This window comes from Fukomys damarensis, unplaced genomic scaffold, assembly GCF_012274545.1.
Source record: "Fukomys damarensis isolate Sample0158 unplaced genomic scaffold, DMR_v1.0_HiC HiC_scaffold_19, whole genome shotgun sequence".
Taxonomy (NCBI): domain Eukaryota; kingdom Metazoa; phylum Chordata; class Mammalia; order Rodentia; family Bathyergidae; genus Fukomys; species Fukomys damarensis.
Genome location: NW_022900931.1, coordinates 51,842,724 through 51,870,495, shown reverse-complemented (window position 1 = coordinate 51,870,495; position 27,772 = coordinate 51,842,724). Strand labels below are relative to the sequence as shown.

Here is a 27,772-nt window from a genome sequence, read left to right as displayed (position 1 = left end):
AAAAAAAAAAAAAAAGAGGTGGAATGTTGGGGAGGTGATTAAGTTGTAAGGGTGGAGCTCTCATGGAAGGTGACCCCAAAAGCCCCAGAGGGGTCTCTCACCCCTCTGCCATAGGAGGGCACAGTGCAAAGACAGCAGGCTGTAAAGGGGCAGCCTCACCAGACACCAGACCTGCAAACACTTTGATGTTTGTGTGTGGGTTTGGGCAGATACTAGAGACTGAACCCAGGTCTTTCTCACTGAGTTACATTGCCAGCCCTTTTATTTTTATTTTGAGATAAGGCTGGGCTCAAATTTGCAAGCCTCCTGACTCGGCCTTCTAGACTGCCAAGATTATAGGTGTGTGCCACACCTGGGAGACTCTTGAGTCTTGGACTTCCCAGTGCCCAAGAATGTGAGAATTTGCTATTGTTTATAAGGTACCCAGTCGGTGGTATTTTTGTTACAACCATTTAATGCATGAAGGTAGAGGAAGAATGCAGCAGACCACAGGGTCAGACACCCAGGGACCAGGCCTGAGCTAGTGGGACTGGGGTAGGGTGACCAGCTTCCCTGGCTGACTTGGGACTGTGTGTGATAAAACCAGGGAGGTCACTGGCAGACCTGGTCAGATCGATCCCCTTCCTTGGAGCCAAAGGACAAGAAGGAGCTGGCATGAAGAGGCTGCTCATGCAGGCCTCGTCCTCTGTGTGCTGGGAGTGGAGCAGCAGTCTCCCCTCCAGGCAGGCCTAGGGATGTCGCCTTTTGGGTTTGGGGGAGCAAAAGGAAAGTGCCTGCATGGTGGTGCCTCTGCCATCCTAGTCGGGGCTCAGCGTGAGCCGTCCTACTTCTGGGAGCCCATGAGCTCTCTATTATTTAGGGCCATGACTTACCTTTTACTCAACAAAGCCAGAATGGGGCTGCTACCATAAAGCCCCTGGAATGAGGCCCAGGTGGCTTGCAGGTCCTCCTCAGAGAAACATAAGCCTCGGTGAGCGGGCCGTAACTATCATTTACATTAATTAGGCAGCCGGATAATGGGGTGTTCGATAGTTATTGCAGTCTTTAAATTTTGCAGCAAACTCTGCCCAGGAGCCAGAAGCTGGCAGGGGTTCATGCCTTGCAAGAAATAGTCTTGTTCTCCTGGTAATAGGGCTTTAAATCAGGGGGAAACGTAGCCTTCCTCAAGCTCCAGAAGGATGGCTGATTGGGGGTCAGGAGCCCAGCCATGAGATCTGCTCACTGGCTGCTTGATCCTGGGTGGATTAATCTAGTCCTTGGCCAGCAAACGGGCCATGTGTGCCGACTTTTTAGGGTTATTTTGAGATTCCACCCAGAGTTTGGGTGTGCAGGGGGCAGTTTTGAGAAGTACCCAGTCCTGTTTGCTTGGAGGTGATACTGTAGACCTGCAGCAATCCTAGCTTTTAGGGGGTATTGCGCATGGGAATTTTGTTCCTTGTGCTTCATTTAGGGTGCTTATTGTACAGAGGACGCAGGCCCTGGCAGGTGGTGTCTTGCCTACTGTCACAAAGTCAATCTAGGCAAGGACCTCGTCCTCCAGGGCCCCGGAGCCAGCTTGGCCATTTCCTTCCTCATTTCCAGCTGGCCAAGGGCTCCTTCTCACCTCCCCATTCCGCTTCTAAGACCTTTGCTGCAGTCTTGCCCCTGCCTGTTGGTCTTGGCTCCCAGCCCCTCATTCACCAGCTTGAGTAGCTGGCACCAACCCCTTCTCTCCCAGTGGGCTGCTGTCTCTCAGAGCACTTGGTTGTGGCTAAATGAAGCCTCGGGGGACAGGGGCTGTGTCCCTGAGGCCTAGTTTATGGTTGCTATATGCAGCCAGAAAACTCTGTGTATTCCTAACACCAGTGTTGATCCAGGCCACTAATGTCCCTCACAGGCCTCCTGAGGATCACCTGGCCCTTGCTCTGGCCCTGCCGGCTCACCCCTCCAGCGAGCCCTGGCTTCCTGCTGCCCTGCTCAGGTCTCAAAGTCCCCAGCTGCATCTCAGGGAGTCCCCTCCCAGTTCCTTTGCAGCAGGCTCCTCTCCCTCTATCTTCTTCCTGAGGTCAGGTCCGGAGAGAAGCTTGCTCACTTCCATACCTGCCAAGGCCTCTGACATAGGCATAGTCCCCTCCCTACCCCACTCCACGTCCCACAGCCCCCCGTCACCACCATTCACTGCCATACTAAACTAGAGGCCCCATATGGGTGGGGACCAGCAGATCTGTGGCAGCCACATCATTATGACTGAAGTATTGCTGAATTATTGGTCCCCAAAGGTCCAGCGCGGAGAAAGGGCCAATACTCTGAGAGATGGGGTCAGACAATAAAACTGTGGATTTGGTGACACAGTGCAGTTGTAGGACTCTGGGTTTCCTCCCTTTAAGTCTGTAATTCTTAGCCAAGGGCCATTAGAAGTAAGATTAAGAAGCAAGATTGCTGGGGAGATGCTTAAATGAGTTTAGATACCTATTAAGCATCCACATAGCAGACTTAATGGTTCTCCCACAAATAACATTTTTAATTGAAGTATAACAGAGAGAGAGAGAGAGAGAGAGAGAGAGAGAGGGAGAGAGAGAGAGGACACATATCTTGAGTTTATAGTTCTCTGTGTTTTCAGCCAGGGAGTGCTCTGGGTTTCTAGCCCTCAGGAGAGAGTTGCATCTTCCCTAAGGCCAGGGCCGAGGGCCAGGCTTCAGGTCCCACTTGTAAGCAGGCCGGAAGGGCACTGCAGACACAGACTCTGGGGCTCCAAGAGGTACAGCTTGCAGGATTGGGGCTTATCACTCTGAACGCAGCCACTGGTGTCTGTCTGGGCACTGGCGTGCTGGCAAATGTTGGGCCACCTCCGACTCAGGCGTGCTGTAAATTGCCGTGGTGCACGTGCTCCTGCCACAGTGGGTTCAGGCTGCCCGTGTGAGTGTGGAATTGGGAAGGGACGGGTTCACGTGAGCTGGTGTGAGCTCCTGCAGCACCCCACGGCTATGGGCCCGTGCGCTTGTGAAAGGCATCAGAATCGCACACTTTTGGGGGCCATGGCCTCCTGCCGATGCTCTCTACCTCACTCTCACTGCAAGGCAAACTTTCACGGAATGCAGGGCAGGGCCATTAGCAGCGCTCTGCAACCTCCTTCCTCTCTCCCGCCCTCTCTTTTGGCAGAGGGTACAGTTTAACTTGTGTAGGTGAGAGGTGTCTCTAATAAATGCTACACCCCTTTCTTCACGTCATCTGTTGGTAGAACTGAGAGACAAGAGTAATTGAGCCTTGAACTTGGGTTTCCTGACTCTCGATGCCCCCACCTGCGTCCTGGGATTTTAATGGGTGAAACTTTAAAAGGTGGAGAAGCGCTGGCCCCATGACACACCACTGTGTATGGAGTGTAGACACATGGGTCTGAGGAGCAGGAGGGCCAGCATCAGCGATGCAGGGCTGTCTTGGCACCTGGGGACTCTCGCTGACTGAGACGCCCTGCCAGTGTGGAAGGGCGGGGTAGCATGCTGACCTCTGGCTAGGCTGCTCTCTGTCACAGGGGCTCTGTTTGGGCCAGACTGGAGGTCACAGTGGCTGTCATCACAGTTGGGGTGTGCACCAACCCCAATCGCTAGTGCTACACCTTTGGCTCACTTTTTGAGAGGAGGCAGACAAAATTTACTGAACACTTATTATGCACAAAGCACTGTTCTGTATCATACAGGGGTTACAATAGTTACAATGAGATCAAAAGATAGGCAACATCTCCATGTTCCTGGAACATGGAGACAATAAACAAGTAGATACGATTATGTCACATATGAGAATGGACAGAGAGGATGTAAGATGGCTAACATGATAGAGACTGGAGGGGGAAAGAGAGGCTTCCTTGGGAGGGAGACTTCCGGCTGTAGAGAGCTGGGTGGAGAGGAGGCTGCCTTGAGATTGAAGGCCCAGAAGAAAGTGTCAAAAAGCAGGAAAGGTGATGCAGCTGCACAGAGTAGAGCAGAGGCAGAAAGAAGGTCTGGGCAAGACTCGGGGGGAGGTGGACTGAGACTGGTTGGAGGAGCAGGCAGGCTGTGAGGGTCGGAGTGGGATTTAACCTAAGTGAGTAGGAAGCCGCCTATAAGTTTTAAGCAGAGGATGGCACAGTCTGAATCATTCTTCACAAAGGTCCCCTCAGCTGTAGTGTGGCTGAGCTGGAAGCAGGGAGACCCATAAAGGGATGCGGCTGGGCCTGGGGTGATGGTAGTGTGGACAAGGGCTGCAGCAGAGGAGCTGGGAGAAAGGCTGGGCTTCACGCAGGATTGGATGGGGGCTGATTGCCAGGGTTGATTCGGCTGATCTGGCTGGCTAGGCCGGTGTCCCCTTTCCCCCTTACTGCTCCACGTGCGTCCCTCCTGAAGCTGCGAGCTTGGTGCTTGGTCGAAGAGGACGACCACCCCCATAGAGGAGCGTTTCCTCCCTCAAGGGTATATGAGTATACGAGTAGGTGCACTCCCCTGCTAGAATCTCCAGACAAGCTCTCAAGATTGGATGGGGCGGGGTGCCATTGCAAGAAAGGTATAAGGATCCTGAGATCCTCGAGTTACAGAGCCATTGACTAAGGGGCAGAAGATTTGCAGGGCAAAGTCAAGAACTCCACATGCAGCTTCTCAGGTTAGGACAGCTATTAGATGCCTGCGGAGAGATGTCAGGGGAATTTTTTTTCCAAGGATAAATTTATGCATTGCATTTATACATATTGTCTAACCACCCATCAGAGGTCAGATATGCTTCTAAATAACTGGGGATACAGCAGCCATCAAAACAGAGATACACACTGGGCTCTGGTCCACAGTATGGTTTTGAGATTGTAAGTGCATCTGGAGTCATGGAATCCACTGCTGTGGAACAGAGGCCCGAAGCTGGCACTCAGGGTGTCCCCACATGTAGAGTTTGGAAGAGGAAGATCCACTGCAGGACACTGGGAGTGGTCAGGGAAGTGGGGAGTCGGGAGTGTGGGGATACAGGAGGGAGGAGTGGTTAACTGTGGTGAGGGTAGGAAGAAGGAGCGGTCAGATGAGCAAAACAAATGGAAACTGACTCTGGAAAAATGCATCATTTAGTGAGAACCGTTCAGTGAGGGTGGAAGCAAAACATGTAGTAATGTCCCATTTCACCCTGTCTCAGCCCACTCTGCTCACCCACCCTTCCCAATCCTAGCCTGTCCTCCTTTGATCTGTCCCACGATACCACACCTTGATCCATGACCCATAAATACATGGGTGAGCTCCCACGTCCTCCTCTGTCTTCCTCTCACCACCCATTTCTCACCCAGCTCACGTGATGGACCAGGAGAGAAAACCTTTTGTACAAGGTGTATGGAGGGGCAGGTCTTTCTCCTGAGAGGTGCCTCCTACGGCCAAAAGCATCATCTTCTTTAGGGAAGGCTGACAGGGAATGGAATGGTGGACCCCACTTGAGGCCTGTCGTCTGGAGATGCCCCCAGGGATGGCAGCTCTGACACATCTCTGCGTGCAGCCCTTCTCTGCGCCTGTCGGCTTAGCAGTGCTTGTCCTTCACAGCTCAAGAAAAATTACCAAGAATGTTATTGACTCTAATTTCAATTTGTCTAGCACTCTTGTTAATGATGTCTATTTAAGACATCCATTAAAGGCCCATGAGGTTAATTAAATGGACAATTCCAATACGGTTCTATTAGAACCCCCTCTATTAAATTAATATTATAGACATTTAACAGATGTCTTAATGAGGCATTATAGCTAAGAAATGCAAACTAAATTAATGCTAAAGCCATTGTCCAGAAAGCAAGCTTTTTACCATAATTTATGGCTTTGGAGAAATGTTCACGTTTACTTTTTAGAACCTGAGAGATCAGTCACTTGGTGACCTTTTCCAGTATCCAGAAAATACTGGCCCAAGAGTCCTGAATCTTAAATTAAGTCCAGACGTCAGAGCTGGAAGAGATGTTAGATACGATCTGGGGTCTACTGTCCTCAAATATTAGTGACTGGAGGAAACAGCTAGGATCTTAGATAAACACACAGCTATCTGGGTTCTGCCCTGAAGTCTGATTCAGTAGGCCTGAGCTGCAGGCCAGGATCAGGCTGTTTCGGACATGTACCCTGCTGATTCTGATGTGGAAGTTCCTCAGCTATCTCCCATGGGGTCGAGACTGGAAGCACATCCCCTTCCCACTCCTCCTACCTTGCCCTGAGCCATTTGGGCAGACACTCACAAGACGTCCCATTCCCTGGGTCCTCCGTGACTCTACATGCTCCTGCCATGAACCTGGATGACTATGCTCTTCTTATTCCAGTTGCCTAGATCTGGAGCCACTTCTTCCCAGGGGGCCTCCTCTGCTGGCCCTGACCACTTGCATATACATCTTCTCCCTCAACCAGATTGCCTAGTGACCCCAATGGGAGGGAGAGGGAGGTTGAGTTCAGCTGTTTGCAAAGATCAAAAGGAACCTAAGCAGGGGGTATAGCTCAGTGATAGAACACTGACTGCAAAAGGAACCTAAGCAATCTGGGCTCCTATATAAGCAAGTCATGGAATCCAGTGGAAATGGGGGCTAAGCATTGGGCTGCCTGAACTGGCTAGTGGTCCAAGCACCCAGAATGTTGGGCTGGGGAAACCAGGCAAGTGTCTGAGGATGGGGCCTGGTGGTATCAGACAGAGTCTTCCTGGGAAGTACAATCAGTATCCTGTTGGGAAAACCAGGATATGCTATGGGCAGATTTGAGTACATATCCCCTCCAGTCCCCTGCCAATTCATGTATTGACCCTAACCTCCAATATGATGATGCTCTATTTGAAGGTGGAAATTTAAGGAAGTAATTAAGGTTAAATGGGGTCATAGAGTAGGGGCCTAACCTGGCAACATCAGTGTCCTTATAAAGGCATTTCTGTCCTTGAGCACAGAGGACAGTGCAGATCTAGAGAAGGCAGAAGCCAGAAGAGGCCTCACCAGTATTCAACTCAGTTTTTTTCTTTGGTACCGGCTATAGAACTCACCTCCTTGTGCTTGCAAGGCAAGCAGAAGAGACACTGAGCTAAATCCCCGGCCCACTACCCAACTCTTGACAGCACCAATGCCTTGAACTTCTGGTTTACAGAACTACTGTGAGAGAATAAATCTGTTGTTTCAGCCTCAGTCTGGTGTTTACTCTCAGAGGCTCAAGTTGACTTTTACAAGGGCCACAGCGCCTGCATACCACCCTCACTTTCTCCTCTGGGTGCTTTGTCCTCCTCCCCCAGAGGCTCTGGCTTGTACCCTGTGAACTCTGTGATGCAGCTGAATCCTTGTCAGCCCTGACAACTGGAAAGGGGTTATCAGGCCTGCTGAGAGAACATCGGTGTCCGGGGCTGACATCTCCCAGGCGGGCAGTCCCCTGAGGTGTTAACCGCCCTCCCCATGGGCTTCAGTGGCACTTTCTCTGGAGCACAGGTACCTCTGGTGCATGGTTTATACGAGGCTGACTGAGCTATGCTACACACAGGTCTGTATGTCCAAAGCTTCAGCTAAGGTAGTCCTGGTTCTTGAGTGAAGATGGTTCAGACCACTCAGTACCAGTGTTCTCCATGATGAGCCCAGGCCACAGACTGTGGGGACTCGGCCACCCGATGTAGGTTCCTCTCTCCTTCTGCTCCTTAGAAGGTTGGTGTGGAGACATAAGTGCATCCTGCAAACAGGCCTGCACAGCAGCAGCTATGTGGTGGGTGAGCATTCTCACCAACTGTCTGGGAAGTGGGGAGAAGTCCACAAATTACACAGCCACTCACACAGAAACTTGAGTCTGCGCCAAATAAAAAACAGGTTTCGCATGGCAAATGGTACCAACAACTTTTCTGGAAAGCACCAGTGTATTTACACAACATTCAATGCCTTTTACACTGTGGAGGGTGGCTATGAGTAGGATGCTCAGGAGTTACAGCACCTATGCTGCTACAAATGTGGCACTTCAGGTACTTGGAGCTGAAGCCACTGTACAATGAAGACACAGATTTTCTTAGACCAGATGATAAAGGAAATACGTTAAGTATTTTAGCACAATCTCTCATCCCTGCAGCCACTTAAGTGAAAAGCCCAGTGCTAGGACCAGAATACTGGGTTCAAATCCTGGCTCTTCCTTCACAGGCAGGGAGACGTTGGGCACGTGATCATGAAACGGCCACACCACAGGGTGCAGTTGTCAGGTCAGCTTCCCGTTCCAGCTGGTGTGGGGACTTAAGCCAGCTTGTGGGCTCCGCGCACTGTAGGTGGCAAGATGGTACTGATGGCGGGAGTACCCGTGTGGCCTCAGCAACATCCCAGTGAGCACAGGAGGAAGAGGGCCAAGCTGCTGGGCTGGTCCCCATGGGACTCGGGCACACTCGGTGCCTTTGGGATGTGCAGTGGTGCAGAACGAGGCCTTCCTGCTCTCCTGTCATAAATAAAGTACTTATACTTCCCTTCACTACTGTTTTTCCTCCAGTGTGGAGTCTGAGGGGGAAATACTGAGAAAGCCAGGTCTGCCATTGCTGCTTCTCCTGGCCTGAGAAAAGGCACATGATTTGCTGTGTGTCACTAGGAGTGACACTTCATCGGTCAGCACACACTGGCTCCTAAAGGGAAGGGGTGACTGCTCCTTTGAACTGTTTCTGCCTATTTGGCTTTCTTGTTTTTGGGGGGCAGTTTTTAAACTTTATTTGAAAGTTAGTTCTCATCCACATTCACTGTTTGGGGATTTTTGAACGTGGTAACAGGGACGTAGGTTGCCAAAGTACAGAGCTTGTTCGGTGAATCTTCATCCTCATTATGCTTTCTGGACAGCCTCATACGGATACAGTATGGGACATTCCTCATTCCTTTGGCCCAGACAGCTCTGTTGAGCCTGGTATCAATGTGCACATCTGGAGTCCCCATCTCCTTCATAGCAAATTTCCAGGCCTCCTTAAATGCCCGAGGGGCACACTTCTCCAAGCCCACTCCATGGATGTGCTTGTGAATGCTGATGGTGTAGTCCCGGGTCACCGCTTCATTGACGGCAGAACAGCCCTTCTTTTGCCATCCTTCTTTGCGGCAGCCATTCTGCTGGGCCCAAGTTGGAAAGCTATCTGGCTTCTAACAGCAACCCTGGAAGGCTGGTCTCCCACCCTGCACATCCTCTGACGCTGCACAGAAGCACCTCATCAGGTGGCCTTAAAGATAGAGTGTTAGGCTAGAGCAAGGTTTCTCAGTAGCAAGAACAGACCTAAGGTATCAAAATGTTTGGGGACTTTGACATTCCAAGCAGGTTGACTGTGGAAAGAGATGCAGCGGCCATACCTCTAGAGCTAACAGAGTCAGGAGGGAGAACGCTGTGTAAATTAGTCTACCTGTACTGGGTCAACCATTACTAACCACACGCAGGCCTGGTGTTTTGCCTCCGTGGTCCACCCCAATTCTAATTCCTCAACTGAGTTAGCCCTAAGTCACTGAGCAATTTCATCATTCACTTCTGTTGAATTTTTTCAAAACAGCAAAGTGGACCTCGTTTAGCTCAGTTTGGCGGCAGGCATGCTTGAAAGTGTCACAGATACCACTGCACAGGGCAGCCGCTCACGGCTGGAGCAAGTGAAAAGCATGATCTTGGGGCTCCCCTTCTCTTTCCACCCAACTGGACTACAATAATAGTTCCTTTATTTGCAGTGCATTTTATTAGTGCACAAATAATGGATTTATCATAGAACATTCAGAAAATTCAGAAGATTACAAAAAAGAAATCACCTAATAGTCCTGCTCTTCAACCAAAATTAACCCTGGTGCAGATTCCGCCAATCTTGCCTCTACGTAGGAGCATCAAAAAATGAAGGTCACATCTTCCTATGTTATTCAGTGCCCTCAGCTTTGATTTCCACTGGCTGGAGCTGCCTATAACTGGAATCCTGCCACTGAAGTGTGGGTACTTCAAGTGTTTCCAATTTCCAAGTGCCATAAACAGTTGGCTTAGGAGGCAAAGAAGTCACAGGTCAATGGTTCCCTTTCCTTTGAACTTCTTGGCAGACCTCTCACTTGACCGAAGCTGGAATTTGCTTCCATAAATGTAGGAAATAAAGTCATCGATTTCTACAGCAAACACACAATTCAGCTTGGGGATAACTGGAAAAAAAAAATGGTGGAGAAAAAGAATGAGGAAAACCTGAAGCAGTAAGTTAATTTCTATGTAGAAAGTTACTCATAAAATGTTTATATTAAAAAAACAAACTATTAGGAAAGGGGGAAGCCCACAAAGGTGATAGTACAGGATTATGTGTGGTTACTCTGGCATCAGGGCAACTGATTCACACTCTAAATATACTGTAACACCTCATTTTCTGGGTCAAAAGCTATGAAACAGAGGCTCCCAGAGGCACTGAAGAAATGTTTACCATGTAACTTTCAGCCGGGCCCTTGGCCTTATGCTCAGTGAGAAACTTTCACATCACTTTCTCAGGTTTACAATGTGAGCAGAACACAACGTGAGCAGAAGCACACACAGGAAAAGGGAAGGAAGCAGCAAGATAAACCAAGGCCCAAAATCAAAGGAAGAGGGACTAGGGCACAGTTCAGATGTAGAACATGTGCCATACATGGATCCGTTTGATCCCAAGCACACCACCACCAACACCAAAGGGGGTTGTGGCAGTGTTCCAAAACCCTCCAACTGTTAGAAACCCCTGGATTTGTGGGAAAGATGGGGTACAGAAATCCCAGATGACCCACAGTGTCTGCTCAAGCAATGTGAGCCCCGGTGGAACCCAAAGAGTGTGGTTCTCAGAACTCCAGGGTCAGGCTCTATTTCGGTTTCCTCCCATTATCTATTCAGTTATATTTCTTTTGGAGGCAGCAACCTCTGGCAAGTGGAGAGCCCAGCCAGACCCAGTTCCCTGAGGCCCAGGCAAGCAGCTCTCCCTTCCCCGGCTGTTTTGGCTGAGGCTGCCAGCTCTGTTCACAAATGCCTCGGAGAGAGCCAGGGGCCGGGATGGGGGGTTCTCAGCAGGCTTGGATCACAGAGTCAGTATCTGCAAAGCTGGGCATAGTGACGTCTGTCTGCAATCCTAGTACTTAGGAGGCTGAGGCAGGAGGGCTGCTGCAAGTCTGAGGCCAGCCTGGGCTACACAGGGAGTTCAAGGTCAGCAAGACCCGATCTCAAAAATAAAACAAAACAAAAAAGGAACAAAACAACAAACAAACCAGACAGTAGAAAACAAAACCCAGACAACAAAACAAAACAAAACAGAACACTAAGTCTTTGCAATGTATCTTGACTCTGGAGCCTCAAAGAAAGGGATAAAGGAGCAGCTGGGAGGCCAGCCCGTAGGGCCCCTCAGAGACATGGCTACTTACCTTTCAGGCGATCTTCTTTGGTGATAATTTTGAAAACATGCTTTGTCTCCTGGAGAAGGATTCCCGTTACACCCACGTATGAGGGGCATTTGGACTTTGTAACTGCAAAAGAGAAAGGCAGCTTCTGTGACCTTGGGAGAGCCACAGATTAGGTGGGTCTTAGGGGCTGGGGACACTGGTCCCACCTTCTGGGCTAGCAGAAGAAAGAAAGAAAATACCCTGAGGGTAAAGGCTCCACAGCTGGGCAGGGACCAAGCCATGGGGCTCTGGAGGGTCTGGGCTATTCTTACAGCCATCCTCTGGAAGGCCTGTGACTACTGGGATCTTAGGCAGTGACCTGGAGACAGAGGCTACATGTGTTCAGCACTAACAAGGCCCACAGTCTGGCTGCTCTAAAGGATCCAAGTGTCAGCTGCAGGTCTGAGTGAACATCTGCTCATCATGAGCTAACCAGGGCCTCCCAAGCAATGGCTGGAATGGGAATCAGGCTGCAGAGGTGCCCAGCAGACAGTGATGTGAGATGAACCAGTTATAGGCAGCAGACCCTTCATCTGTCCTGAACCCTGCCCATGACGCAGTCAACAGACATTCCCTGAGCACCTGCTTACACAGCAGCTGCGTCCTAGGTAGGTGCTGGGGGCACAGTACTGCATGGAGAGAGTCTGAGACCCTGTTCTCATGGAGCTGTGTTCTAAGAGGGCAAACCACGGACAGCTACATTTTCTGAGAGTGATGAGTGCTATGAAAAATAAGGGCAGGGGGCTGGGGATTTAGCTTGGTGGTTCTGCCGCCTGCCTCAAAAGCACAAGGACCACCTGGTACTCCCCCCTACACACACAAAAAAAATAAGGATAGAGCCAGGAGGGTGGAGAGGTCGGTCACCTGTAGTGACAGTAAACTCTGAGGAAGTGACATCTGAGAAGAGGCCAGTGTATGAACAAACAAGAGAACTCTCTGGACAGAGGGAAGGAGCAAATGTGAAGGTTCTGTGACAGAAGAAAAAGAAGGCCAGTATGGCTAGACCTGCTGCCCAAGGACACTGAAGAGGCCTTTCAGATCTTAGGCAGCATTTATTCTAACAGGATGGAAAACTGCCAGAATGTTAAAGTAGGGAAGGGACACGATCTGATTTCTGACATGAAACCTCCATTCTGGTTATTTGGTTCAGGTTGGGGGAAAATGTGTCAGATAGGAAGGGTTAGGGGTCTTCTGAAGAAATCTAGGGGAGATGACACTGGTTTAGATTTGGGTACTAGGAGGTGCTAACAGATTAGAGGTGGGGAATAGAGAAGAAGGAACGTCTAGATTTTTGGCCTGGACAAAGTAAATAGCAGTTCCATTGAGAGAAGGCCAGATGAGGGGCTGGTTTGAGGGGAGACTAAGAGTTCCATTTTGGATATACAGTCTGAGGTGCCTGCTGGACTTCCAAGCGGCCATGTACAGAGGCCAGTCAGGTGAATGAGCGTGGCATTCAGGGGATGGGTGGACACTGGATATGGCAACGTGAGAGCTGTCTGTCACAGCCGACACTGAAAACCAGGGGACTAGACGACAGGGATTTTGTTCAGATTGTGCAGGTTCACAAAGACCACTGGAGTGTGTCCATTAAAGGGCAGAATGGGTCAAGATGGCTGTAACCATCGCCAGCCCTCAGTGCTAATGATCTGGAGACCCTAAGAAACCCACATGGGGGAGCTAGAGCACCCAAGGTAGTTGGAGAGCACATAATCTCCAGGAGGTAGGGTCTCTATCCCCTTCCAGCTTGAGGAAGCTATAGAAGACAGACCTCCACTCCCTCAGCACCCCATAAAGAATTATGGGGTACGTCTCTCAGGGGGAAATGACAGAGAAGACTAGGGTGTGGCAAAGCTGCCCAGGAAAGAAGGTGTGACATGCTAATTACAAGATCCCGGAACCATGGGCAGAACAGTTTCCAAAGCCCTGCATGTGGACTTCTTGAGAGAACTTGAGCAGGTTTTCAATAGGACGGCCCAGACCTGAAGACATCCTGAGGGGTGGGATCCTAGCACTGCCTCTCGGGACCTGTATGTACAAGTTCTCTTGGGCTTCACTGAAATTTGGACAGCATAGAAGGACACAGATGCCACAAAGAGCTTGCTATCATGGCTTTCCTCATGATAGTCAGCTCTGTGTCCTCCAGGGTGTACTTTTATCTTGCTTTTTCCTCTTTTACTTAGTCTAAGCTTGCTCTGCAGAGCCAGTTTCTCCTTCACTTTTCACTTTTACTTTTTCAAATTGTTTGCTATATGTGTAATACTGAAACACATGCGCCACGCTGCCACTGGGTGCAAATTACCTGAAATAACAGCACCGTGAAGATCCGCCTTTAACAGCTTGGCTTGAATCATCTGTGGCTGCCTATGAGATAAACAGAAGCTCTATTTACACCATGAGAAAGATTTCTGAGCGAAGCAAACAGGTCTACAAACTTCTGCAGGTAGGCAGTGCAGATGGCTGGTTCCTGAGGGGGCACCAACAGTGATCCTAAGACCCGGGATCTACCCCGGCAAGCTTCAGAAACACAACTCACGTGTCTGGCTTGAGGCCATTGCACAGGTCCCGGATGTACTGTTTCCAGAGTTCATGAAGAGGGAGAAAAAGATTGTATCTGTGATAAAGCCAGAAACAGGTGACAAGTTAGGCAACATGTTTGGCATTACAATGTCCAAACAGTACAGAGCTTGTCTTGATGCCAAGAATGATGACCTGGGAAAGTTAGGGGCTGGGTATAAATCCTACTTTCCCTGCTGGTAACCTGACTAAAATTCTGCTGGGGAAGTAGCTCAGTGGTGCTGCGCCTGCCTGGCAAGAGCAAGGTCCAAAGTTTGATCCCCAGTACTGGAAAAAATAAATAAACAAAATAAAATCTGACTAAAATCTAGTAACTTCACCTCTCGAACCTCAGTTTCCTCAATGGTAGTCCCTTCGTGAGAATGAGGTTAAGTTTCTGCTAATACGAGAGACCTTTCTCTATCCTGTGTTGCTGCTTCCTGCTGGCCAGATGTGGCCACGACAGCTGGAACTCAAGCAGTCATCTCAGGCCTTGTGATGAAGTTGGTGGTGATCTGCTGCCTGGATCCCTGATGTCTGTGGGCCTGTCTTCCTCACTAACCCAGGCTACTGTTCATCTGAACATTTTCATGAGCAAGAAATGAATTTAAGCCACTGACACAGTGAGGTTTCTTGTTACATAAAATTGAAATTAAGCCTTCAGTCCACAAGATCTGCTGGTTGCCATGTGGGTCCTTGTTAAGGTAACAAGTCTGTCTGGAAGGTGAGCAAGCAGGCTGTGGGGAGAATAATGACAGGGAGCAGGTGACAGGAACACAAAGGTTTACATTTGGGATAGTTACCACTCATTCTGGTCTTTATGGGGAACCCATTTATATGAAGTCCCAGCTCACCTGTGAGCTACCTGTGAAACATTGGTGAGACAGCCCTAACAGGGAGAGGTGTTTCCTGTGTCCAAAGCCCTGCTGATTTTGTGAGAGGTGTCACAATCAAAGTGACACACTTTGTCTTCTGGAATGTGGGTGGCTATTTGCCTATACATCTCTAGGAAAAGCCTATGACAGTCTCAAGATGTGCAAACTCAGACGGTTGCCAAGGAGGGTGGAGAGTCAGTCAGAGGATGGAAAATGTCTTCCCACAAGAGTGATGCATCCCTTTTAGAAACTTCCGAAATGTGTAGGCAGCATCTTTCCTTGGCAATAAAACCTCAGTGGGTGATTCTGTTTAGTGATATTAAAAGCTGTACAGATATATATAGATATATATATATATATCTATATTTATCACCAGTTCCTCTTCTCAGTCTGAGAAAGCCAAAAGACAAACAGTCTGCTGCCATGGGCAACAGATTCACTTATGATCCCCAGTTCCTTCTCAGTCTGAGAAAGCCAAAAGACAAACAGTCTGCTGCCATGGGCAACAGATTCACTTATGGCGTGGTCTTATTAGTTAAGGCTAGGATAGGAGCCAAATAATAACAGTCCTTAGTCTCCTCATGCCTTGCTATTGAAAGCAAACCCAAACACAAGAGGAATTGGTAAAGGAAGGCTGCCCTCTTGTGGCAGAGGATGGAGAGGCTCCCTATTAAGCCACTGGGCTCCCAAGCCTACACATGAGAAGAATAAGCCCCCGTGGGCAAGAAGGTACAGAAAAGGCAGGGCTTACCGCTGTTGCTCTGGCTTAATGTCAAAGAGCTGCAGATCTCTCCTCTCCCTGGCAGAGAGGCCTTTTGATTTTTTCTTCTTCTCCTTCCGCTTCCGGCGAGTGAAGTACTCCAGAATAACAGCCTTGCGCTGCAACTGGTTCTCACAAGCCTGCTGGCTCATGCGGGGCATGCTCCGCTTCAGGAAGGCATTCACAAAAGCTTCCGCCCGCTGGGCTCCCAGCTGCTGCACAGTGACAGGGTGATGCAGTGCTCACTCTTCTGGTCTGGGCCACCAGGACCCCAGGAACTCCCACCCGTAACTGCTGAGCGCCGGTCTTCACTGATCCATCTGTCTACCCATCAGGCTCACACAGTCTCTCATCTGCCAAGTGTCTGCTACCCACAGGCTCCAAGATATGAACTGACATCCATATGACAGCCTATGACCATGTGTCTCACACAATACCCGTATCAGTGACTTCCTGCCTATTTCTCTGAGGTTGTTCTGCCGAGGACTGAAAGTCTTATATGTGGAAGATTTCCCTTATCCTCGGAAGGAAGGAAAGCTTGAGAATGTGTAACACAGACATTTAATTAGTCATGACCCCAAGAAGGCAAACTGAACAGAACCAAACTATGGCTATGAGAGAAAGGATCCTAACACCAGGGAAAACAGTAAAGTCAGGTGCTCTAGGCTGGCCAAGGCTGGCAGGAGGGATTCTGACAGAGCCCCTATCACAATCCCCTTTACTTGGATTCCCAGTGCTGTGGACAGTGTGGCCTGTCTCCGAGAGCTCTGCTTCTGTACCACTTGGAGAAAGAATCAAGTGTGTGTGAGGCTGTTCACTATCCTCTTCAACACGGTGCATCAGTGTCAATTTACTGTGATAAACACAGGCCCCGAGAGAGGGCTTCTGGGCACAATAATGATCACATCTGTGGTAATTCTTGAAAAAGCCCCAAGTGTCACTACTTCTCAAGTTGGAGTTTCAACAATCTACTCATTTTCTTAGAGAAAAGCTCCTTATCAGATATGAACAAGAAAAATACTTCTAAATACTTGAATAATTGAGTTTACAAGTTGTAGAAACTAAAATCTAGAACACTAAAAAGGATAACATTATTACTTTTGCACTTCCATGTCTGATTGGGAGACTATACTCTGATAAAAGGAATAGATGTCACTTTTTTTGTTTGTTGTTTTTTGAGATGGGGTCTCACTATGTAGTTGGGACTGACCTGGAACTCACTATGTAGCCCAGACTGGTCTCAAACTCACAGCGATCCTCCTGCCTCAGCCTCCCGAGTGCTGGGATTACAGGCGTGCGCCACCATGCCCGGCTGATGTCATCTTATAGTATGTACCTTGTTATAAATACAGGTAATACTCTGCAGGTCCACTGTGGTTATAAATTCTTAATATTGAATTTAACACTTGAATGTTAAATTCATTGGAACATAAACCACTTTTAACCTCAGTTAATTTTAAAAATAAGCATTTGGAACAAATAAAAGTATTATGCTTTATTCTCATGTATTTTTTTTAAAACAACTTTCCACATAACTCAGTAGTTAGTAATACATAAATAATTGGTACTTGCTATTTGCAAGCTCTATGTCTCCTTAAAGCACTGTATGATTCTTAGAGCTTCTAAAGCAGTTATTATCATTCTCACTGTACAAATGAGGATAGGCTTAGACAGTTTTAATAATTAAAGTGTAATCTAAACAGTGCTGCTCAAAATGAGCCTCAAGACTACTGCCAGTCTGTGAAATATTTTTATAGATTTGTGATTAGAAAAGCTTAGGCCAAAATGTTCATCAATACAGTATATTACTTTCTTCATTGTGTGGTTGTTGATTTATCCTCCTGGGCAAGTTCCTTAGGTCATTATGGACCAAAACTAGTTCGTAGAACTAGTGGCTGCCTGTGCCCCCTCACATGATAACTCTTGTCTGGGCCTTTTCAGCACTAAGTAGACTGCATCTGACAGCTTGAGGTTAATGTGTCAATAGTAATGAAAACCTCCTGCATGGCAGAGAAACAAGGGAAAGAAAAGATATGATTCACATAATCTCTGAGAGAGCTCCCAGAAGGGAAGGCAGAACTACATCTGTTTCAACATTGGATTGTTAGATGTTAACTAAAAATGAATTCATCAGCATCACCATAAAAGCAGTTACTTAATTCTTTTAAATAGATAAGGGGTCTCTTTCACGGAGAAGCAAAACCTCGACCTCAAGGTAATACTCTCATTGTGAGCCATGAGTGGAGCTACAGAACATAATCTGTAAGTTCCACTTAAGAAATGTGATCTGCATGACTTTTTCAGGAGCGAAAGGGGCATAGTGATGAGGTCAACTGATGGTGCTAATCGGGGCAGCTTTCAAGTGGGCCTGGCCTAGTGTCCTTCCATAGTGGGAGATGACACAAAATCAAGGAGTCCAAGTTTATCAAACCTGACTGTGAGACAACAGGAGAGCAGGCTGCATCTGAGAATATCAGTACAACAGACCTTGATGGAGCCTAAAAGGTTTACTGGAAATATGAGGAGTAAGACATGGCAGAGGACAGTTAAACAAATAGAAGCCACTAAGCCATCTCTGCCAGCACCTTTGTAGCTCCTAGATTTCCTGCCAGAGACCATACCTGAACATCATATTCTTTTGCTTCCTTTTGAGAAAAAGCATGGTAGATCACACCTGGGGGATTTAAAAAAGAAGAAATGATTAATTACTGTTGAGTATGGCTACATGACCCATGGCTTTTCTAGCTATAAAAATGAGTATGCTAGGGCCGGGGATTTAGCTCAGTGGCACCGCACCTGCCTTGCAAGCACAAGGTCCTGAGTTTGATCCCTGGTACCAACCCCCCCCACAACAAACAAAAAATCCAACAACAACAACAGAAAGACAAATAAATATGCTTACTCAGAGGTACAACATGGGGCTGGTATGAAAAAACAAACCTTCAATGCTTCTTTGGATGCCTTAAAAATTTGTTTTGGTGGTGCTGTGGCTCAAACCCAGGGTGTCAAGCATGCCAAACAACTGTTCTAACACTGAGCTACACCCTCAGTCTTTTGAATGCTTCTTATCCTGCCACCCTTTTGGCCATGTCTGTTAGCAGTTCTAAGGGTGGCTTACAAAGAATGCTTCTCACACTTGAACATGTTTAAAGAGATCTTATTAAGCCATAGGTTTTGGGTCCCTATGCCCAGATTCTGGATTTCTAAAAAATTCCTAGATGCTATTGCTGGTAAATGGATCATAAAGTTGTTAGAAATTTTCTAACGTAAATTAGAAGATTTGGCAATTACACTAAGTCTAATGATGTAACTTATTTAAAAGTTAGGTGAAAATAAAGGTGATACAGCTGTGTAAGACGGTTAAAAATACATTTGGCTGACTGTAAATGTTTAAAAAATGTTTTTCAGGCCGGGTATGGTAGCATCTGCTTGGAATCCCAGCACTCTGGGAGGATGAGGCAAAGGGGTCATGAGTTCAGAACCAGCTTGAGCAACTTAGTAACTTTGTGAGACCCTGTTTCAAAACAACAAAAAGAGGTGGGGATGTATCTTATTCCAAAAGTCTGGGGTTCAACTCCCAGTACCACAGAAAAAACAAACAACCAAAGTTTTTTCATATGTTAGTATCCATGCAACTGGAACATATACACATCCACACGCCTGCTTTTTACTTAATTTTTCTGAAGAAGAAGACCGGCACTGAAGACATGACAGGTATATGAATGGAATAAGAATGGGACAAAAGGCTTGGTTTAAGAACCAAATGGTTAGAAAATTTAGTGCACACTACACTCTAATACATTTTGTCCCAGCTTTCTTGTGATGCCGAGTACATATCTGATCAAGCAAACCTCAGTGGTCACAAGTTTCATATAAAGAATCTAGTTGTCCTCATATGGAAGATGGGGATTAAAATCTATTTGTACAGAGAATTTTGCAGGACCTGGAACCCCAGGAATGATTTTGCATCCCCTGTCATAGATGCCTAGCATCAGACTTGGAAGTCTCTCTGCAACACCTAACAGTTATTGAACACTCATTTCTTGACAGGCAGTTGACTGAAAGCTACACATATTTTTTCTCATTACACTTTCTAAACAATCCTTTGCAGTAGGTAGTTCTGATCATAACCACAACAAAGTTAAACTTACATATGCTGAGTCACTTAACTTGATCTTACAGGATAAGAGCGGCAGGCGTGAGAATCAAAATTCTGATCTACCCAGTCTTTACAGTGTCTACACTTCCCTGGCTATAACTGCTGTGGTACTTGCTTCTCTGCCTTGACATATCTCTTCTCTGTTCCTATTCCAAAGCCTTGGGTGATATCAATCCCAGCAACTCCCAGAAGTTTATACGAGACAAAGGGTGGAAAACTAGGTGGCAGGGTAGGCAGCGCTTTGTCCGAGGGCAGGGAGGCAGTGGCCAGGTCCGGCCAAGGTCCCTTACCCTTTAGCATCACACATCACTGAACAGTCCCCAGGAGAGCTTGTCTGGTCCCCTGACATCAATTCCTAGCTCAGAGACGGAGTCAGCGGGACCTGCATTGTGGGTCTGTTTTAAGTATGGTGAACAACTCCTGCAGAGTTCAGTTAAGACACCAGTGACAAGTGGCCCTGACTCATTTTATCCACCAACATCAAAACCCCAACCCTTAGTAACTCCCCTCCAATTTCACACCCTCCCTTACTCGTCATTGTGGGCCCGCTTCCGGCACGCTCTGATGATGTCGCCTTCACGCGTCGCGGACTCTTTCACTTTGCTCAATGGCTTTGGGCCGCCAGAAGTCTGTCGTCAAAAGTTTCGTCTGGAGGCGCACGTGTGCTACCCCAGTTTACTGTGCGATTCAGGAAGAACACAAGTTCAAGCCCAGCGTGGGCAACAGCGCTTCAGCGAGACCTTGTCTCAAAAACAATTAAAAAGGGCTGGGGATGTTGCTCTGCGAAGCCCCTGGATTACAATTCTCAGTATCACAGGAAAAAAAGCTTTCAGCTAGAAAGGTTCCTCAATCCAAGGCAGCGAAGTAGGAGTACAAAAGAACCGCTGGCACTTGCGTGATGAGAGATTGAAACACAGTCGGGACTCGGAGACGGCGCGACGCGTGACGTCACCGACGCGCGCCGGCCGAGGGGGCGCATGCGCCTTCGGGCCAACTCCGCGGGCGCTGGATTGAGTTAAGTAGCCGTGGATTTTTGTGGGATCTTTTCAGTTTTTTTGTTTTGTTTTGTTTTCCCCCGGTTCTAGGGCTGGAACGCAGAGCCTCGTTCTTGTTAAGCTGACACTCTGCCACTGGACTAACCCGGCCGGCTAGCTTTTGTCTCTGTAGGCGGAGGGATATTGTTGAAGACCTCGAGCCGACTTGGAAAGGGCACTGGGAGGTTGGGGACCAGGGAGGGCGGAAGTGGGACCGAAGTGGTGGTGCAGTGGTAGTCAGGTCTGTGAGCTCTCTCGTCACATTTTTAAAGGTCGGCGGAGGCAGCCCCTGTGGGGAACTGGCAGTGAGAGTGGGATAGCTGGTAAAGGGTATAGTTGTTTCCGCCACTAACCAATTCTGTGACCCCGCTTAAGGCATTTCCTATTCCTAGGTCCTTCCCCTTTGCTATCTGTAAAGTGAGTGGGATCGGCCTTAGTGGTCCCAGAAAGCATTCTCAAGGCTCAGAATACCAGTTTGTATCAGTACGATAAAAGGCAGAGAAATGATTCTCTTCGTTCTGAGGATCTCCAAATGGGACGAAAGGGCCAGGCTCAAACCCAGTTCCTGGGTGCAGAAGTGTGTAGCTTAGTTTTCACAGAGTGCCAGTCCTGGGCTGCGTGCTGGGCAGGAGAGAAAAACAGTATGGTGTCTGTATTTATAAGTCAGTGGTTCTCAACTTTAGGCACCATGTAAACTCCTTTTAAGGGGAGAAAAAACTCAAAGCCCTAAAAAAAGTCCACAGATACTAGTTTGAGAAATACTGGTTTCAAGTTTCTTTGGTGATGACCTTGTGGCATTTTGATCTTAAGCCTAAGAATGCAAGCCCAGAAATTCAGCGAGCTTGAATGCATTTAGTCTGTCTGTAGATTACCTGATATCAGCGTGGAGACACAACAGTTAAACCAAAATGTGTTGCTCTGCAGATACCTGTGAGTAGTGAGTGATTTTCAGAACTGAGTTTGAGGAAATATGCTTGGGGACTGACTGATACCGTGTCAACTACTAATTATGAGCTTTATTGTTTCTAGTTGAGGAATAAAAATTGTAAGTATGGTGTACAACATGATGTTTTGAAATATGTATACATTGTACAATGGCTAAATCAAGCTAAGTAACACAAATTACCTTATGTACTTAACTACCTTTTTTTGTGGTGAAAACACTTAAAATCGGTGATTTTGAAGTGTACAGTATATTGTCATTAACTATAGTCACCATGTTGTATAATAGATACCTTAACAAATGTGAACTTTTTTTTTTTTGGTGCGGGGGTGGGGGTCAAACCTTGCACCTCACGTGTACTAAGCACGTGCTCTGCCGCCGAGTGACACTCCTGACAAATGTAAGCTTTGCGACAGCACCAAACAGCAGAAGATGTGGAAGGCAGTTTGGGACTATAGACTCAAGGGGGATTTGTGGTTATGGAGCCGTGTGAGAAGACAGATGTCTGGGTTTGAGTTTCTGGAGGGATCTCATTTTATATTGACCCTTCTTGAATATCCAGGGCAGCTATGAATGTCTGCCGGTCTTCTCTACGGTTCCCAGATGGTGAGGGGGTTGGGTACTATCATAGCTGCAGTTATTCCATAGTTTCCTCCTGACTACATTATTTTTTAAAAAGCAAACCATCCGAAAATAATTGTGTTTGTATGTAGAGAGATAGCTTTAAGGAGCTTTGTCATTGTTTGTAGACTAGAAAAAAAATGTGGAAACAATTCAGTGATTGACTAAGCAAATGAAATATGTGCTAACTTATTAAGTAGATTAATTAAATGTATGACAGTCAATCACAGAATAAACTTTAAAAAATTCAGACTCCTTTTACTAGGAGATTCTTATTTAGAAAGTGGGTCGTTTAAAAAAAATTTTTTTTTTGATATGGGGAATTGAACTCAGAGCCTCATGCTTGCCCAAATCTGTATTGTAAAAAAAAAATTTGTTTTTCAGGTGTGGCATATTTAGGTAACATTTATAGTGGAATATCATGAAGCATTAAATTGTGCAACTTTTAGTGTGGTTACAAAATGTTAATAAGTCAAACCAAATATATAAAGAAAAACAATTAGGATGATTTATACAAATGTACTGAAAGTTTTTATAGCAAGATAATAATGTTGGGTTTGAGAGGGTGAAGCCTGCATTTCCACACAGGAAGACCTTGTCTGCAACAGGTTGTTAATAGTGCAGGTAACATTTGGGACCAGAAGTAGTTTAGATTTGGGAGTTTTTCTGGACTTGAGGATGTTTGCACAGATTTTAGTGGTTGAACATCCCTAATCTGAAAAATTCAAAGTCTGAAATGCTCTGAAATCCCAAACTCGCTCAGAACCCTTCAGATGTCAGAACTTTTGAGATTTTGAATTAGGGATTCTCCTATACCTGCTTCCTAGGGACTTGGTGCATGTGATGAGGTGCATGTTAGACCCGCCTGTCAGGGACCATGCTTTGGAGGTGGTATCCTTCATTAGGGTACAAGATCTGGATACCAGTCCAAGTCTATAGAGTACTGACAAGGGGAGCAGTGTGTCGGGGAGAACCAGGACACAGTGATGCTGGCCGTCAAGTATGCTCAGGTTTAATAGATAATGAAGAAACTCAGCAGTAGGTGCCAGGGCTAACCATAGACTCACACGGGGTAGGCAAGTAAGTACCAAACACAACTCTTGTGGATGCTTTCAGTTCTCTGAAGCTTTACACGGTAGGCTGAAGCCACAGAGGAAAGCTTGGTCTGGGTTTTCCTGGGGGACAGTGTCAAATGGGCAGGAGGCTCTCTGGGGAATGAAGAGGTCTTCACTGAGTTGATGGGTGGCTCCTGAAGCCTTGGGAGGACTGCAGGGACATCGCTGCGGGCTACACAGGTTTGTGTATTTCCTCTCGCCTGTCCTGACTTGTGGTCAACTTTGGGGGAGCAGTCACGGGCTTCAGGCCCGAAGATCTGTGTATGTATATACAGATGAGTCCATTGCCACCCAAAATATGGGGAACCAGGGGAAAGGAGCTAAGATATAATCACTCCACTGGATTTGTTACAGGCCTGGAGAGCAAATAAGTCTGGGTTTGTGTTGCTTGGATTCCAGGGCCCAGCTGGAGGTAGGGGTTACACCTTCCCTTTAAGACATTTCAATTTAGGGGGGCCCAAACTAGACCTGATTCAGACAAGAGATTTGCCCTTCTATATGGCTGCCTGACAGGAAAATGTGCACACTTTCTGGGAGGTGGATATAGCTTTTAGTCTTCTCTTTTCAGTTCTTTAATAAACACCAGCCTGTGGAAAATATAAAATTATATATATAGGGGTTACACCTTCCCTTTAAGACATTTCAATTTAGGGGGGCCCAAACTAGACCTGATTCAGACAAGAGATTTGCCCTTCTATATGGCTGCCTGACAGGAAAATGTGCACACTTTCTGGGAGGTGGATATAGCTTTTAGTCTTCTCTTTTCAGTTCTTTAATAAACACCAGCCTGTGGAAAATATAAAATTATATATATATATATATATATATATATTCCCACAGAAGCAGGAAACTGGGACCTCTATCATGAGATAAGAACAGTCACTTGAACAATAGCTGGTCCAGATGTTGGAACTGGAAGACATGACCTTTAAAATGATAAATACATCAAATAACTTAGAGGAAAAGATGAACCCAATGGCTGAACAGATGAGGACTTTCAGCTGAGACATGGAAATTATAGAGTTGAAAAACACTTTCATTGTTCTCTGTGATGGTAAATGCCTACATACGCAACTCCTGAGAATGCATCCCAGACCACATACGCTCTCTCAGTCATCTGTGTCTAAGTCAGTTTCTTCTTGCTGAGACACAGTACCCAACGCCTTGGCTGATTCACAGCAGGATGGCATAGCAGAGGGCTGCTCAGCTGGGGCAGCTGGGATGCTGAGAGCATCAAGGGAGGTGCTGCGGAGCGGGATGTACCCTTCCAGGCCCTTCACCAGGGACCCTCTTCCTCTGGCCAGGTTCCACCTCCCAGCCACATTTAGCTGTGAACTCATCAGTGGACTGATCCACTGCCGAGTATCACACACCCGTGGTGTAGACACTTCCTCAATGCCCTTCCACCTATGAGGGAGGGCATCGAGATAGAAGCCATAGCAGTCTGGTAAATATTTATGTCCTCCTAGTTGTTTTGGTTTTTGTATTTGTTTCATTAAGTTTATTGGTACATTTTACAGTACAGTTACATTCATCATTGGGATCTTATATCTTTATATCATATATCTATCTTTACGTGATGTATCTTGGTTCTTATTTTTTTCCTGTACTCCTGCTCTCCCTTCACCCTCTCTATCCTACATTTATAAAGACTTTGTTTCTATTGTTTCCTTTTCTCATACTTTTTCTTTTCCCTTCTTTCATTTCCTCCAGCCCTCCCACTCCCCCTACTCCTTTAGATATTTTCTTCCTGTTGCACATTATCAATTATACATTTTGATCCTTTTCATTAGTTTTTCACACCAGAAAAACTTTGGTATTTACACATTTATTTATTTCATTTAAGAGTATGGCCTCAATGTGCATCCATTTAGCTATAAATGTCTCTAGTTTCTTATTCTTTATGGCTGAGTAATACTCTAATATATATATTAGAAACAAAACAAAACACATCTTCATCCAGTCTCCAGTTGATGGGCAATCGTGCTGTTTCCAAGTTTTAGCTATTACAAACTGCTGCTATAAACACGAGTGCACATATATCGCTGTGGCATGATTCTTTTAATTCTTTTGGGAAGATTCCCAGCGGAGGAATAGCTGGGTCAAATGGGACTTCTAAGCCTAGTTTTTTGTGATATCTCCATATTGATTTCCACAGTGGTGTTTTTGTACTTTGATGCAGGGTCTCACTGTAGTTCAGGCCGGCCTCAAACTCGCTATGTAGCACATGATGGCCTCGGGTGCGCCATCAGCCTTCTACAGCCTCCTGAGAGCTGAGATTGGACATGTGCCACCACTCCTGGCTTCCCCAAGCCTCGGCACTCTGGGATGTGGTCCCTGAAGAGCTGGGATGTGGAGGTTACCAGTTTGGAGCATGACTTCACTTCTGCTTTGAATTCGGAGTGGACCCCTTCCCTCACCTTGGTGACCTCTTGGAGCCCCATCCCTCCAGCCAGGGTGTGGTTCCAGGGGAACTAGCCCTAAATTCACGGGGGTGCTGTCTGCAGAGCCGCTCTCCGCCGAGTGGGGGCAGCAGGCCTCCTGCAGAGCTTGGAGCAGCTTCTCTGTTTCTCAGGTCTGTGGCCTTGTCAAGGTCCCCAGCAGTTCGAGTGTACTGGTGGAGGACACGTCTGCACCCTCCTGGTCACTGGCAGGGCTCCCTTAGGAGCACGGGCGGCTGTGAAATGCCCCTGCTCTTTTCCCATCGGGAGCGGAACAAGGCCGCAGCTCATCTGGTTTAGATTGGGTGGTAGGAGAAGGTGAAGGAAGAGGTGGCTGGAGGCGCCTATTATGACAGCACATACGTCAGATTTTTGACAAAGGTCGAGACTTCTAGAAAATCTATTTTTCTATATAATGACATTCCTTAGCTTATGAAGAATAACTGGATTTAATATTAATTTGGCTATTTGGGCCACGATAGGTTATACTGGCATTTATTATTTATTGGTTTGTATATTCCCTCCCACTGGGGGAAGGATTTAAAATACTAGACATAAAAGCTGCTCACGGTGTGCAGTAGTACATAGAGTCCGTCACTAGAGGGCAGCGTAACACAAGGAATGGAACGGGAGAGCTTGTCTTCTGGAGCCTGAGCGTAGTCATTCCCCTCCACGCCTGTCAAAAATCTGGTTTACTGGACCACTTCAGAGAGTCACAGCCCTTGTGACTAAAAACGGCGGATATCCCAGGCTCGGTTATTCCTCCATAAACACTGTAACTGGAGCTTGATCAACACGTTCAGGACAGGCAGTGCAGAGTCGAGTGGGCTTTAATAGTACAGAGGTTAAGAGGAGACAGAAATTACGAGACCCGGGGGAAGACGTGTGATTGTGAATGACAGTCGGAAACTGAAGGTGCATCGACGCGGTGGAGGGAGAGGAGGCGAGGAGCCATTCCAGATGGCAGGATTCGTGGGCTGACTGCAGCCTGTGACAAGGCAGGGCGGCTTTGAGGAAGGTGAGGGATTGATTTCCACTCCCGTTGGTTTTTTGAGGTGCCCTTTCCCCCCTCTTGCTGGGGGATTTTCTGCTCAGTGACCTTGTTATCACCATGGAAAGAGACAGTCATACCCACAGAGTAAATAATAACAGCATCAGGCAGTGATGTATGGACACGAGCTCATGCATTTCGTGTGATGAGTGTCCTTTTCTGTCCCGAGGTAGGAACTGAGAAAAGGAGCAGAAGCTACTTAGCAAAATTTCTTTCTTTCTTTCTTTCTTTCTTTCTTTCTTTCTTTCTTTCTTTCTTTCTTTCTTTCTTTCTTTCTTTCTTTCTTTCTTGACATTTAGTGACTATCTGGTGACATTTACTGGTGACATCCACATTAGAAACCACTTGATTGCAATGTCTGCCCCTCCTCACAGGAGAACAAGCACTTGTGGTGTGGAGGCCAAAGGCAGAGGGGAGGGAAGGAATCATAAACTCCAATCTCCATCACGTGCCCGTCAGAGCCTGGTGCAGCCACAGAGCTGGTGCAGTGTGGGGCGCACAGAGTGTGTTTGTGAGAGATGAAAGGCAGAAATAAGGGGACAGGGCTGGCCCCTGCTTAGAAGGAAAGGTGGCTTCCTCAGCAGTATAGTCCCAGGGGCAGAATGGAGTGCTGGCTCCTCAGGCCCATCAGTGCGGTTATCAGCAAACTCCTGCTTTGGGAAGCCCCAGGCCCCCAAATGCAGACTTTGGAGATTCGTGCTTCTGAGAAGAGTATAGATTTCTCCACAGGTTTATTTTGCAATGGCAAATCCCCCTAGGGAGGGTCATGAATAAACCCGGCAGTGTGACAAGGTGAGCCCCTTGCCTGGCCGCTGAGCTGTGACTAATGGAGTAGGGATAGAGGTGGGGGCAGGAGGAGTTGTGGGAGGAGAAGCCAAAGCAGGGAGGGGGATGCAG

General features: G+C 47.3%; 1 protein-coding gene and 1 pseudogene across 2 annotated transcripts; both read right to left on the bottom strand.

Annotated features, from left to right (window-relative positions):
- Nucleotides 1–7,196: 7,196 nt before the first annotated feature.
- LOC104874037 lies at nucleotides 7,197–9,441 on the bottom strand (annotated as a pseudogene).
- A 247-nt stretch (nucleotides 9,442–9,688) lies between these two features.
- Nucleotides 9,689–20,632, bottom strand: Pop4 (POP4 homolog, ribonuclease P/MRP subunit). Of its 2 annotated transcripts, none has more exons than XM_010641021.3 (7): nucleotides 20,202–20,632; nucleotides 18,133–18,185; nucleotides 15,503–15,723; nucleotides 13,857–13,934; nucleotides 13,623–13,684; nucleotides 11,306–11,407; nucleotides 9,689–10,078 (listed from the first exon to the last, which is right to left on the bottom strand). In XM_010641021.3, the coding sequence occupies exons 1-7, from the start codon at nucleotides 20,206–20,208 to the stop codon at nucleotides 9,942–9,944; spliced, it is 660 nt and encodes a 219-aa protein (XP_010639323.1). In that variant the 5' UTR covers nucleotides 20,209–20,632; the 3' UTR covers nucleotides 9,689–9,941. The 2 variants fall into 2 exon arrangements, with proteins under 2 accessions (XP_010639323.1, XP_010639322.1); XM_010641020.3 differs by having other exon boundaries at nucleotides 9,690–10,078; nucleotides 15,503–15,726.
- Nucleotides 20,633–27,772: the final 7,140 nt, after the last annotated feature.